The following is a 13,036-nucleotide window of genomic DNA, read 5'->3' as shown; positions in this document are numbered from 1 at the left end:
GAAGGAAAATTTTGCAGTTACACTCCACAGCCCTGAATATACTGAGTGAGGTCGCGGTTTTGACAATGGTTTCTCCATGCCACCCTGCAGAGAAAAGGGAAAACACAAGCAAAGGTTAAAACATATCTGCATTGCAGTGTACATACTTAAATCTCTTTGTGGGAGCAAAAGATCCTATCCAAAAATATCATTCAGGCTACAATTAGACCCAGGTACTGCTACTGATTAAGTGGAGATGAGTATACAAGGTGCTTTGCTCCTCCTCAGAGGGACCCATAGGGCACAGAATGCTGAACACAAATGTTGAGTTATGTGCATGGAACATTTACTTATTCCACAAATTGTTTCAAATATGACAAGGAGGCCGACATGGGGTGCATGCCTGTAACTGTAGCAGCTCAGGAGTCTGAGGCAGGAGGACTGCAAGTTCAAAGACAGCCTTAGCAATTTAGTGAGGTCCTGTCTCCAAATAAAAAATTAAAAAGGACTGGGGCTGTGGATCAGTGGTTAAGTTTCCTGATTCTATCCCTTATACAAACCTCCCACTTTCCCCCCAAAAAAAGATATGACCAGGAACTAGTAGAGTGTGGAGAATATTTAAAACTCTAGAAATCCCTAAAATCTATAGAGGAATAAATGTACAAGACTGTGAATCAGTTCAAGCAGATTGTCTCTTCTGAAGGAGGTAATACATTGTGTCCCTTAGGCCCCACAGGACAACTTAACATTCAGAAGGACACTTAGGTCTTTGAATTTTTTCTCTCACTGCATATATCAACAGTAGGGTAAAACAGTTTCCCCTTTCAAACCTTAAAACATACCATGCTCTAATGCCTTGTGGGTCACGGATAACCCTCTTTGCACAAGTCACGTCTAGAGAGATGTCATCTTGCAACAGAGCTGGAAGAGAGGTGGTGAGGCATGAAAAGGATGTTCTAGCAATTTCCTTGGAAGTTTATACTTAGCCAGTTTTATTATGTTGGGAAGAGGAAAGCATACCAAGCCAAGAATTTATATATCTGTGTTTGTTGGGAAAACTTCCTCTTAATTTTTTTGTTATTGACGTGAAATAACACAGTGTTTCTCAATTACTAAAGTTGTTGGAGGCCTGGAATTATTAATTAATATGGAAGAAAGTCCTCTTTGCACACTGTGAAAAAATACATGCCCCCAAATTTTTTACTCAGCAATTCTACCACTGATGTTATATCCCAAAGAAATAATAAAAGGTCTGGGAATATGTCTCAGTGGCAATATGCACAAAAGTTAAAAAAGAATTTAAAGAGAGAGAGAGAGAGAGAGAAATATATATTGAAACTCCTTACATGTATCCATAAAGCCATTTGTAGCAATTCATAAAAGGGAAAAGTGGAAACAGCCTAACAGTGGATTCTGTCTCCCTTTCAAATAATCACATTGATATGGAAATAATTTATGTGAATAGATGATATTTGTAGAGCAAGGTGTATAATAAAATTTAATTTTTGTAAAAACACATTTGTATCTGGATATGTATATGTTTAATATAACTTTACATGTTGAAATACATTCAGAAAGAGTATGCACCAAAAATTATCCATGGTTATAAATCTCTGGGTAGTAAGACTGTGCATGCTATTTCATCTTGCTTATATTTTTCTAAATATTATTCAATGACCATAGATTATTATACAATACAAAAGCAATTTTTAAGTAAATCAGCTAAGTTAAAAATAATTTTATAAAATTGATTTTCTCTTGGGAATTTTAACATTTAATATTTTTAAAATATCAAGTCTGCAATATGTATGCACTATTTTATACACTAAAATTTGTACATGCTATTTCTATTTTCGTGAGTTCAGGAGTCTAATACTTTCATACCTTATATATGTAACAAACCTTGAGAGTTCTTTTTCTTATTAAAACACAATGTTTCATCCCAAGTACATAAATACATGAGGTAATGTTTTAGGTGTGATAATGATTATTTAGGAATTGTGTATTTTGGAGATTCAAGCTAGAGGATTTAGAAATAAAATATCAACATTTCTAATTCACCTTAAAATCTCTCAGCAAAATGTATATATACATACAAGAAGAATCTATGGAAAGATGTTAATTATTGTTGAAAGTGTACAGTCATCTGGGTATTCATTATCTGAAAATCTAACTTTCTACATACGTAGGACCTTTCAAAATAATGCATAAAACAATCAAAAGGATCACACAATCAAAAGATCCCTAAGCCATTCTCAGTGAATACATGGAATGGCAAAGTTTTAGAAAAGCTTTAATAAGGCCATTAACAATAAATGAGCAGGCACTCTACCACTGAGCTAAATCCCCAGCCCTAGGTTTCTATACAGGGAATTTTGAGGATAACAATCACTTTCTAGAAGTTGAGATGGATATTTTTCTAGCTCCCTGACAAACCCTTACAAGGCTATTTGATTTGCTTGAACATCTGTTCTTGTAAATATATGCAGGTAGTTCTTGTGCCATCACTCAAATATTATCTAGTCTTACCATTGCAGGATATACCACAGGCATTAACTGCATTTGGGGTTTTGCCATCATTACACCAGTAGTGGCTATTGATCTGGAATATCCCATAGTCAGTACTTTGGTCTCCAGGGTTGTAGTTTGTAGCTCTGGTGTTATAACTACTCTCCCAGTTGGCCAGACACATCCCTGAAAAGAAATTGTTTTTGTAATAAATAGCAACACCAACTGATTTATATACTGTGTATCAAAACCAATTCTATGCAACTAATTGTATTTTACTAGAGACTTACTTTGTAAGTACAAGATGTGTTTAATTGACAAAATATCAGTAACAGGTTAGGGTTGTTTTGTTGTTTGAGACAGGGTCTCACTGGGTTCCCAGGGTGGTCTCCTGTCTCAAGTGATCCTTCCACCTCAACCTCCCAAGTAGCTGGGACTACAGGTCTGAGCCACCATGCCTGCCTGCCTCAACACCTTTGTTATAGAGGGTCCCTAGGAGTATCCTTTTGTAGCTCAAATCAGTTTATAAGAATGTGAAGCAAGATAAGGTACTTTTTAAAATCTTTAAATTGCTATTTTTCCATCACTTTTGCCTTCCTCTTGTTCTCATCTCTCAGACAACATTGAGCCTAGAACAGAAAATGGAGCTGTTGAGAAGGTTGTACAAATTCATAGCAGATACATAGGCTGATGGGAAAATGCTTTATTAGAAACATTTAAGGATTTTTCTGAGAGTGATTTTCTTGTAATACCTAAAGGTGAATTTGGATGTTAAGTTTGAATCTTGAAACCAAGAATTATGGAATAGGAAAGGCTATTCTGTGATTTTGTTCAACCACCCATTCATGTACTTACTTGCTCATTCATTTACAAATAGCTGTGGAAGGGGAAATGTTTGAGGTCAATCTGAAAAGTACAGAGATTGGAGAATATGGAGTATGCTATACAGTAACTTTTCATCATGGCATATTTTGAATGTTGTGCAAGAAAATGAAGATTAATCAACTTAAAATGAATAATACCCACATCCCTCCAGCAGGTATCTAATTCTAGAGGACCAAAATGATGTTTTCAATCATTGTAAAAACAAAGAGGAAGACCCAACTTACAGTTTGCCAGGCTGATTCCGTAGTAGCCATCCAATCCAAGTTCTTTTAGAGTTCTGGCCAACTCACACCTTTCATAGACCTTGCCCTGGACTATGACAGAGAGGAGAAGAAACCCCAGAATCAGAAAAGCCTTCATGTTGACTGGAAAGTCAGACCACTAAGCTTACCTAGGGAAGCTGGCCTCAGTATTTAACATCTTAGAACTTCCTTCTTCCTCTAGTGGTTGGGGGCTACTATACCTTTGGAGCTGTGTGCAGAGCAGGAACTACTTATTGGTTCACCACCCTTGAATGGTTTTTTTTTTTTTAATGTTTGAAGACAGATATTATGATGTTCTGAGAATTAATCTACAAGAAAACAAAGTCATGATGTTGTTTAAAGCTTTGGCTCAGGAAGAATTGGGAAAACAGCACCATTTCCAAAACAGGAAATTCAATTTCACTATTAATTTTAACCACTTTAAAGAAAAGACAATGACTATTTTGTACAACTTAAAATCAGCTGTTTCTTTATTTTTTTACTCTATTCTTTTGTCTGTTTTCACTATTTCTATTGATATTTTCCATGCAAAATTATTCCTTTACATATATATTTTCAAGTAAATAGACATGACACATATCCCTGTTGTCTTCAAAGTTATATAGCATGATGACAAATTATTCAGCCAATTTTTTACTTTGGTGTGTTTTTGTTACTATTATAAGATATTTACATATCTATATAATTTTATTTAAACTTGGTTGCTTTATTTTGAACTTTTAAAATTCACTAAAAGATCTACAATATCAGCTTTCCCCATGTTGATCATCAAGGTTTCATGGTAAGGAAATGAAAATTTTATCACATCTGTCAGCTATACTGAAAAACAGTGGATAATTTACAAACAAATCTTTAATCCAGAACATTTTACAAAATAGATACTCTGGTATACATCTGAATATATCCTATAATTTGGCTTTAAAACACAGTAAAGGAAAAGGAAAATTCCCAACAAAGTCAACACTGTCAAGCCTAGGAGAATAATGCTGATGGCAAGCTTAGAAAGAGTTTAAATGTTGAATGAAATTGGAGGGAAAGGAAGAGGCAAAGATTACCCATTGATCCTACATTTAAACATATCTGTTAGTAAGACATTTTTTAAAAAATGAATTTAAGTGAAGAACTCCTTTGTCTCTGGTATTTTCTCAGGCTTTCTTATCTTTTCTTTTTTCTCAGTGCATCATAGTTGTACATAATGGTGGGATTTGTTGTCTCGTATTAGTACCTGCACATACCACAATAATATAATTGTCTAATATCTCCCTTTGCTTTTCATGCTATCACTCCCCACCTTTCTTTTCCTTTGTCCTCTCTAATTTCCATGTTTATGAGAAAAAAAATATGAACTTGACCTTTTGACTTTGGATTATTTCGCTTAACATGATGGTCTCAAGTTCCATCCATTTTCCTGAAAATGACCTACTTTTGACTTCTTGATGACTGAAAAAAACTCCATTGTGTATATATATTTTCTTTATCCATTTGTCTGTTGTTGGACACCTAGGCTGGTTTTATAGTTTGGCTATTGTGAATTGTGCTGTCATCAAAATAATGGGTAGACATGTATCACTACAGTATGACAACTTTAATTGTTCAGGATAAATACCAAAGAGTACTATAGATGGTTCCTATGGTGGTCCCATGCTTATTCTTTGGAGGAACCTCCATACTGATTTTCAGAGTGGTTGTATTAATTTGCAATTCTACCAACAGTGTAAAGTATTTCTTTTTCTTCACATCTTCTCCAGCATTTATAATTGCTTGTATTCTTTTTTCCTGTTTTAAAATTTTTGTTCTTTTTAGATATACATGACAGTATTATTTCTTGTATTCTTGATAACTGCCATTCTGACTGGTATGAGGTGCAATCTCAATGTAGTTTTGATTTGCATTTACTTAATTGCTAATGATGTTGAACATATTTCCATATACTTGTTGGCTATTTGTATTTATTATTTTGTGAAATGTCTGTTTAATTCATTTGATCATTTATTAATTGGGTTTCTTGACTTTTTAGTGTTAATTCTTTTGAATTTGCTATATATTCTAGATATTAATCCTGTCAGAAGTGTAGCTGGCAAAAATTTTCTCTCATTCTGTAAGTTCTTTCTTCATGTTCTTTTTTTAAAATTTATTTTTTAGTTGCAGATGGACACAATTCTTTCTTTCTTTATTTATTTATTTTTATGTGGTGCTGAGGATCGAACTCAGGTCCTTGCACGTGCTAGGTGAGCACTCTATCGCTGAGCCACAACCTTAGCCCCTCTTAATGTTCTTTTTTTTTTTTTTTTTAATATTTATTTATTTATTTTAGTTATTGGCGGACACAACATCTTTGTTTGTACGTGGTGCTGAGAATCGAACCCGGGCCGCACGCATTCCAGGCGAGCGCGCTAACGCTTGAGCCACATCCCCAGCCCCCCTCTTAATGTTCTTAATTGTTTCCTTTGTTTTACAGAAGTTTGTTAATTTGATGCCATCTCATTTATTAACTTTTGGTATTATTTCCTGAACTTTAGGGGTCCTATTGAGCAAGTATTTGCCTGTCTCTATATGCTGGAGTGATGACCCTATGTTTTCTTTTAGGAGCTGAATAGTTTCTGGCCTAATTCCTAGGTCTTTGACCCGTTTTGAGTTGATTTTTGTGCAGGATGAGGGATAAGGGTCTATTCTTGTTTTCCATATATGGATACCCAGTTTTCTCAGCACAGTTTGTTAAGGGGGCTGTCTTTTCACCAATGTATGTTTTTGGCACCTTTGTCAAGGATCCAAGACTGTAGATATGTAGGTTTATATTTGTGTATTCTATCCATTGGTCTATGTGTCTGTTTTTGTGCCAGTATCAAACAGTTTTTGTTACTATCCCTCTGTAGTATAATTTGAAATTAGGTGTTGCAATGCATCTAGCATTTCTTATTTTGACTTAAAATTGTTTTGGCTATTCTGGGTCTTTTATTTTTCCAAGTAAATTTTAGGACTGTTTTTTTCTAGTTGTGTGAAGAATGTCATTATTGTTTTGATGGGGATTGCATTGAATCTGCATATTGCCTTCGTTAATTCTGCCATTTTTCTTAGTTCTTGTACCAGGCATTCAACAGCTGAGCCACATTCCCAGCCCTACTTTGTAGTTTATTTTAAAGTCAGGGTCTCAATGAGTTGCTTAGTTCCTCGCTGTTTGAGGCTGGCTTTGAACTCATGATCCTCTGTCTCAGTCACTCGAGACACTGGGATGTGCCAGCATGCACAGCCATTTTAGCAATATTAAGCCAATTAAGCCATTTTAGCAATATTAATTCTGCTTATCCACGAGCATGGGAGGTCTTTCCATTTTCTTGTGCCTCATTCAACTTTTTTCTTCACTTTTTTATTGTTTTCATGTGGAGGTTATTCACCTCCTTAGCCAGATGTATTCCTAGGTTGTTTTTTTTGTTTTTAGGCAATTATAAATGGTACTGTTTTCCTGATTTCTTTCTCAGCAGATTCAATTTTGGTGTAGGGAATCTATTAATTTTTGTGTGTTGATTTTGTAGCCTGCTACTTTGTTGAATTTGTTTAGTAGCTGGAGTAGTCTTTTGCTGGGGTTTTGGGGATCTTTTAAGTATAGGAGTATCTCATCTTCAAACAGTGACAATTTGACTTCTTCCTTTCTTATTTTTAGTCCTTTCATTTCCTCCTCTTGTTTAATTGCTTTGGCTAGAATTTCAAGCACTATATTCAATAAGAGTGGTGATTTTAAAATCTTGTTCCAGATTTAAAAGAAAGGGTTTCAGTTTTTCTCCACTCACTATGAGGTTGGCTTAGGTTTTTTCATATATAGCCTTTATGATGTTGAGGTAAATTCATACTATTCCTACTTTCTTCAGTGTTTTTATCATGAATGGGTACTGGATTTTGTCAAATGCTTTATCTGCATCTATTGACATGACTTAGTGATTTTTGTCATTAATTCTATTTAGGTGATGAATTATGTTTATTAATTTGAATGTGTTAAACAACTTACATCTCTGGATAAAGATTTTATTTTCAAACTTGTGACATACCAACCAAAGAACCTAAATCCTGGGACCAGAATATTTAAGAAAAACAAAACACAGGGGACAGGAGAAATGACATCAATAGTTTCTTAATCTTTTTAAGGTTTGTAACAAATATATCACTTTACACTTTAAGAAAAAATATCAGAGATAATATGTGGGATTTCATTTTACTTATGTTTTATAAGATAGTTAAATACAATCTCTCAAAGAGAAAAATAAAAATTCAAGGTATTCTCCCTTATGAAATTAAAAAAATGTACTCACTCATTAGTTTTTAAATATGTGGAATGGCACAATACATATTTGGGGGCACCCCTGAGAGAAGCCATTGAAATTATTCACACTGCTATTTCTACTTTTAGAATATCCTTGATGTACTCTGGGGTAAGTAAAAAAAAAATAAAAAGAATACCAAAATTAAAGTAGAATAGAGGAGAAAAGGAAGGAGGATGGGAGGATAATGAAATTGGCTAGTAACAACAAACATGATTTTTAAGGTTTCCTTGCTAATGTCACCAGATTATATATTTTAGCTCAATGGCACTGGGCTACTGGAAGTGACCAGAAAATGAGTAGAGTGTCCTAATGGGTCCCTGTTAGGTTTTCAACTAACCTGTGATTTGAATGGCCCACTAGAAGGGCTGATGACACAGCCTGGCTTGGTAAGGCTGGCTGTGGGGGGATTACTGCCTGTTCTTCTCTTTCTTTCAAGATTTCTTTTGAATGTCTAAGAACCTCTAAGAGTCAGCAGAACAAAAAACTCATCAGATTACACAGATTAAAAACAGAATAATTCTGAAAATGACTTAATCAAGAGCATGTTATCAATCTGTTTCCTGACAGGTAGTATGAACCTTAGAATAAATAAAACTCCTGTTCTCCTGTATATTTTAAATGTTTACTGTACTGATCTGAGGGGTTTTGAAAAATCTCAGTTTTAAATATCCCTTATTGTTCATCTAAAATTGCCCCTTCTCTTAGTCTTGTATTTGATACTGTTGAAGACTACCCAGCAGTAAGAGTAGGCAAAAGTTTCAGGGGCATTTTGGAAGAGACACATTGAGTTCATTTACTTGGAAAGAAAGATTTTATTCTAAGGTGTCTCTATTTTATCATTGAGATGTATTTTCAAAGCAAATCTTCTCTAAGATACTTAAGTACTCAGGATAGGACACATTGACTTATTAAAAGTTACAAAGCCTAAGGAAAGCGAGCACAAGTCAATAACACCACAATTCAAATTCCAACATTTCCACATGATATCTTCACTATGAAATGCAAAAAGACTAGTAATGTGGGGCTGGGGATGTGGCTCAGCCATAAAGTGCTCGCCAAGCACGTGCAAGGCCCTGGGCTTGATCCTATTTTATCATAAATAAAATAAAGGTATTGTGTCCAACTACAACTAAAAAAATAAAATAAAATATTAAAAAAAAGACTAGTAATGTTTGAGTGAAATGATCTCTAATCTGTAAATGGAAGACTATAGAATAGGAAGGAGTTAGTACACAGAGCTGCACCCCAGGACTGCTTTGTTCAAGCTTAAAAATTTAATTGACCATCATTTGGGTAGAGGGCAAGGATGAGGGATGGGTATAGATTGTTCACCCTCCCCCGCCCAAAAAAAAAAAACCTCAAAAAATACAAACAAATTCCAAAACAAGAAACTTCTAATTAAAATACTTTAAGCAGATTGTTTTAGATGTTTATTTGATACTGGAAATGTGGTCAGCTAGCATGAAGTATTTCTCTTCATTACAAAAATTCCATATATTAAGGATTGAACAATGGGGGAAAATTTAGAAACATTTTTATTTTATTTTTTGCCTGAGCACTAAACCTTCTAAAAAGGCTCTACAAAATCTTGAGAAGAACAATCATACTCTGCAGTGAAAAGCTTGGGTTTTCCAACACAGCACTCATCTATTGCAATCAAATTCTGCCTCAGTGCAAACTCTGTAGACTTCTCTAATGAAGAATCATTTGCAAGCAGCATTTTCACCACCATCTGAAATGCTTCTGGTCCTGTTGGTCAACCTGTTTGGTCTCTTTGGGTTTTGATGCTATTGCTATAGAGCAACTGTTAGCTGATTGTCTTCAAATACTTCTATGCCATCTGTTGCATGTGACTCTGGTTCTTTGGCTGGTTAGTGAAAAACAGTGCTGTGGATCCCGCCTCAAACTCAGAAATTTCAGGCAAGCTACTTTCATCTGATTGCTAAACTTTTTGGCAGTGCATTTGCTTGCAGTCAGCAAGTTCCTTTTTACATAGCTTCTTGAGTTTTTCTAACACCTTCAATGAAGGAACTCCTGAGGGCAAATGTCTCTTGAAATTTTTAAAGACTTGTTAGGTCTTTTTTCACCTCTATGAGACTGATGGAGAGAGTAAGTTTTGCTTCATTCTAGAGAGAAGCTGCTTCTATTGAGCCAAGAGCCAGATCTGCTGTGTGGAGGGTCCTTTCTTCCTACCAGTGTGCAACAGGAGCCTCTCTTTTATGAGGAGATTGGCGTATTGTGTAATGCAAACAGTGGAGCTTTTTCTTCCAAATCCATCCCTCATGTCCCTGTCCTCAAGCTGTGGGTTTACAGAACAATCATCTCTTGTCCTCGTAAAGCCAGATTCATCTCCTCTGTGAGGTGGACTCCCTCCCATGTCTTGCAAAAGCAGTGAGAATGGAATTCCCCTCGGTGGAAAGAAGTGGCTGAGTGTAAGGATGGCTTTAGGCCTGAGCCTAAGCAACTTCATTTTAAAACTCCACTTTGAAACCTGCAGTCTCAACAGGCACACCTATGGAGCCCTCTAGTATGGCCCTCAGGCACAAACAAGTTACCTCTCCCCACCCTAACAAGCTCAGAGTGAAATCTGTGTCATGTTGTCCTCACCCCGTCAGGGAAAGAGGTAAGAAAATCAGTGGGGACCACCAGACCAGATGCTTTAACCCCAGGGCAAATGACATCACTGAGAACTCCAGTGGCAGCTGATAGGGATTGAAAGGGTGGTCAGAAGCCCCAAAATTTAGTATAAATAATGGAGTAAATGAATAGACATTCAGCCAGCTGACACTGATGTCCTCACGCTGGAGAGCCTGATGAGGACCTGGATTGACATCCCAACTCTTCCCATCGTTGGCTTGTTCCTCTGCATCCTTCTCACTGCTCTCAAATTCTACAGCCATACCTTGACCCTGGTGAGAGCCGCAGCTTCTCACTAGGACCGTCTCCTCACCTGGCTGTCAGCTCCACTTGAGAAGTGAAGTCTGCCTTGGCTCCTGATCTGATCACCATGGTCTGAATGAGTGTGCATCTGCTGGACTTACAGCCTAAGGCTTGAGACTTTTGATCTGATACTTGACTTAGCATGCAGAGGGAATGTCTGTCATGAGTCTGTCATGATTAAGTGTGTTTGCAATGCTTAGAATGAATCTAGCATTTTTTGCTGTTAATTGATTATATCTATTGCAGTGCCTAGCATTAAAGATTGTCATTTCAGGGCTGGGATTGTGGCTCAGCAGTAGAACACTTGCCTAGCACATGTGGGGCCCTGGGTTTGATCCTTAGCACCACATAAAAATAAATAAATAAAACAAAGGTATAAAAACATTTTTTAAAAAAGGATTGTCATTTTCTTGATTAAGAACCTATAGAGTGAAATTGTACTGAGTGATTTAAGTGAATAAAGCATTGAAAAGGTCAGAAGCATGAGAACATTCTTTATTTCTCCCCCTCAACTGCATAAGTCTAACCTTTTGCCGATCACAACACTGAGAATTAAAAGCTAAGAGAAATAAAACAGCGGGGGGAAAAAAAGAGCACAAAACACAGAAACTAGTGTCAACAGCAGGGGCAGGACAGGCAAACTCTGAGACGGATCAGGCTTCTGTGAAAAAATGGAGCCGGAGGGGCTGGGATTGTGGCTAAGAGGTAGAGGACTTGACTAGCATGTGTGAGGCACTAGGTTTGATCCTTAGCACCACATACAAATAAAAAAATAAAATGAAAATGGAGTCTATGTCTGTTTTATTTATAGCAGGAAATATCTAAGGCCTTCCATAGAATGTTCTTCACCAAAATAGGATAGAGGTGGGCTTTTCAGTTCCTAAAGGGACACACCCATCTCCAGTACTACTATGAGGGACCTTTCTAGCAGTGTGGAGGGGAAGGTCACGTGCATTGGGTGATCTATTGCCATGGGAGAGCCATGAAAAGTTCCCAATGCTAGGCCTATCCCTCCCTGGCTTTCACGCTGAGAGAATGTCCTCATGTATTTCACGGATGGCTTCCTACAATGGACCACTTCTTTGATCATGAGAAAACCTGTGACTCTCATCATTATTCAGTAGTCAACATGATTGTAATATCTACTGTAGCTTCCTTTACCAGGTTTGTCTAGCAGTGGTGGTTCCTTTGGCACAACACTACTATATGGTAGCCACCATTGGGATGACATGGAGGAGGTACTAGTTCTCCTGGAAGTCTTTGATAATCATAGAGTCCCTCAGAGCACATTCCATTTCTTCTCTAAGCCACTACTCTGGGTTGCTGGGAGATGTGTGAAGATATCCTCTGTTTACCACCACTATACCAAACTTTATATTGTTAAAAATCAGTGATTCCCTGTCATAAATAAGGCTCATGGAACAACTTTTCTATCTCCACTTCCACAATGCTTTGCCTCCTGTTCCATGTTAGAACATAAGAGGTCACTTATAAAGCAATATGACTTTAACACTGAAACCTACAGAAACACATCTAGCCAACCAAGTGCTGCCTTCAAAGATAATCATGTCAGGAGATTCAGCACACTCTTAGAATACGAACAAACACTACCTGAACTCAGAAAGAACTGTGCTCTGGATCTGCCTAGGAAGAAAGATTCTGAGCCACATTAAGGTTATCACCTTGTGGTTACCCTTATTTTGCATGAGTGAAAGTTTCTTTCTGCTTGACCTTTAATGGTTACTAGTCTTGGCTGTGAATGAGTGTTTGAGAATCCTGTTCAAAATAAAATAAAAAAATAATCACATTGTTCAGATGAGGCCTACCTTTGAGTCTTTAATAATAAAGAGTGAGACAGATATGGGGAACCCAAAGAGAATGAAAATGGTTCAAAGAGATAGTCTCTGGTCCCCCTTGTATTCTTTCTTACTCAGTACTTGAGAATATCCAGCTGTGGGCTGGGGTTGTGGCCCAGTGGTAGAACACTTGCCTAGTACTGTGGGAGGTCCTGGATTCAGTCCCTAGTACTAGAAAAATAAAATTATCTGTCTTGGTTTAAGCCTTCTGCTGATGAGGTTAAGTTTTCTTTTCAAATGTTTGAACAATTATGGAATTACATGTTTTGAGGATAGAATGAGCAAATATTTG

At 36.6% G+C, this 13,036-nt stretch overlaps 1 protein-coding gene and 1 pseudogene across 1 annotated transcript; both read right to left on the bottom strand.

The window, feature by feature from the left end:
- Positions 1-3,732, bottom strand: LOC143397086 (lysozyme C-like). The gene is made up of 4 exons (XM_076853093.1): positions 3,597-3,732; positions 2,509-2,673; positions 822-900; positions 1-84 (listed from the first exon to the last, which is right to left on the bottom strand). The coding sequence occupies exons 1-4, from the start codon at positions 3,730-3,732 to the stop codon at positions 18-20; spliced, it is 447 nt and encodes a 148-aa protein (XP_076709208.1). The 3' UTR covers positions 1-17.
- Positions 3,733-9,515: 5,783 nt separating this feature from the next.
- Positions 9,516-12,193, bottom strand: LOC143397085 (periphilin-1-like; annotated as a pseudogene).
- Between the last annotated feature and the right edge of the window lie 843 nt (positions 12,194-13,036).

Source organism: Callospermophilus lateralis, chromosome 4 (genome assembly GCF_048772815.1).
Source record: "Callospermophilus lateralis isolate mCalLat2 chromosome 4, mCalLat2.hap1, whole genome shotgun sequence".
NCBI classification, from domain to species: Eukaryota; Metazoa; Chordata; class Mammalia; order Rodentia; family Sciuridae; genus Callospermophilus; species Callospermophilus lateralis.
This window is presented reverse-complemented; position numbering and strand designations above follow the sequence as displayed.

Excerpts from the sequence above, each read along its gene's own strand:
- LOC143397086 (XM_076853093.1), bottom strand. The coding sequence starts at position 3,732 with ATGAAGGCTTTTCTGATTCTGGGGTTTCTTCTCCTCTCTGTCATAGTC. Across the intron at positions 2,674-3,596 it reads CGGAATCAGCCTGGCAAACT|GGATGTGTCTGGCCAACTGG; the intron begins GTAAGTTGGGTC and ends ATTTCTTTTCAG. Across the intron at positions 901-2,508 it reads CTGTGGTATATCCTGCAATG|CTCTGTTGCAAGATGACATC; the intron begins GTAAGACTAGAT and ends CCTCTCTTCCAG.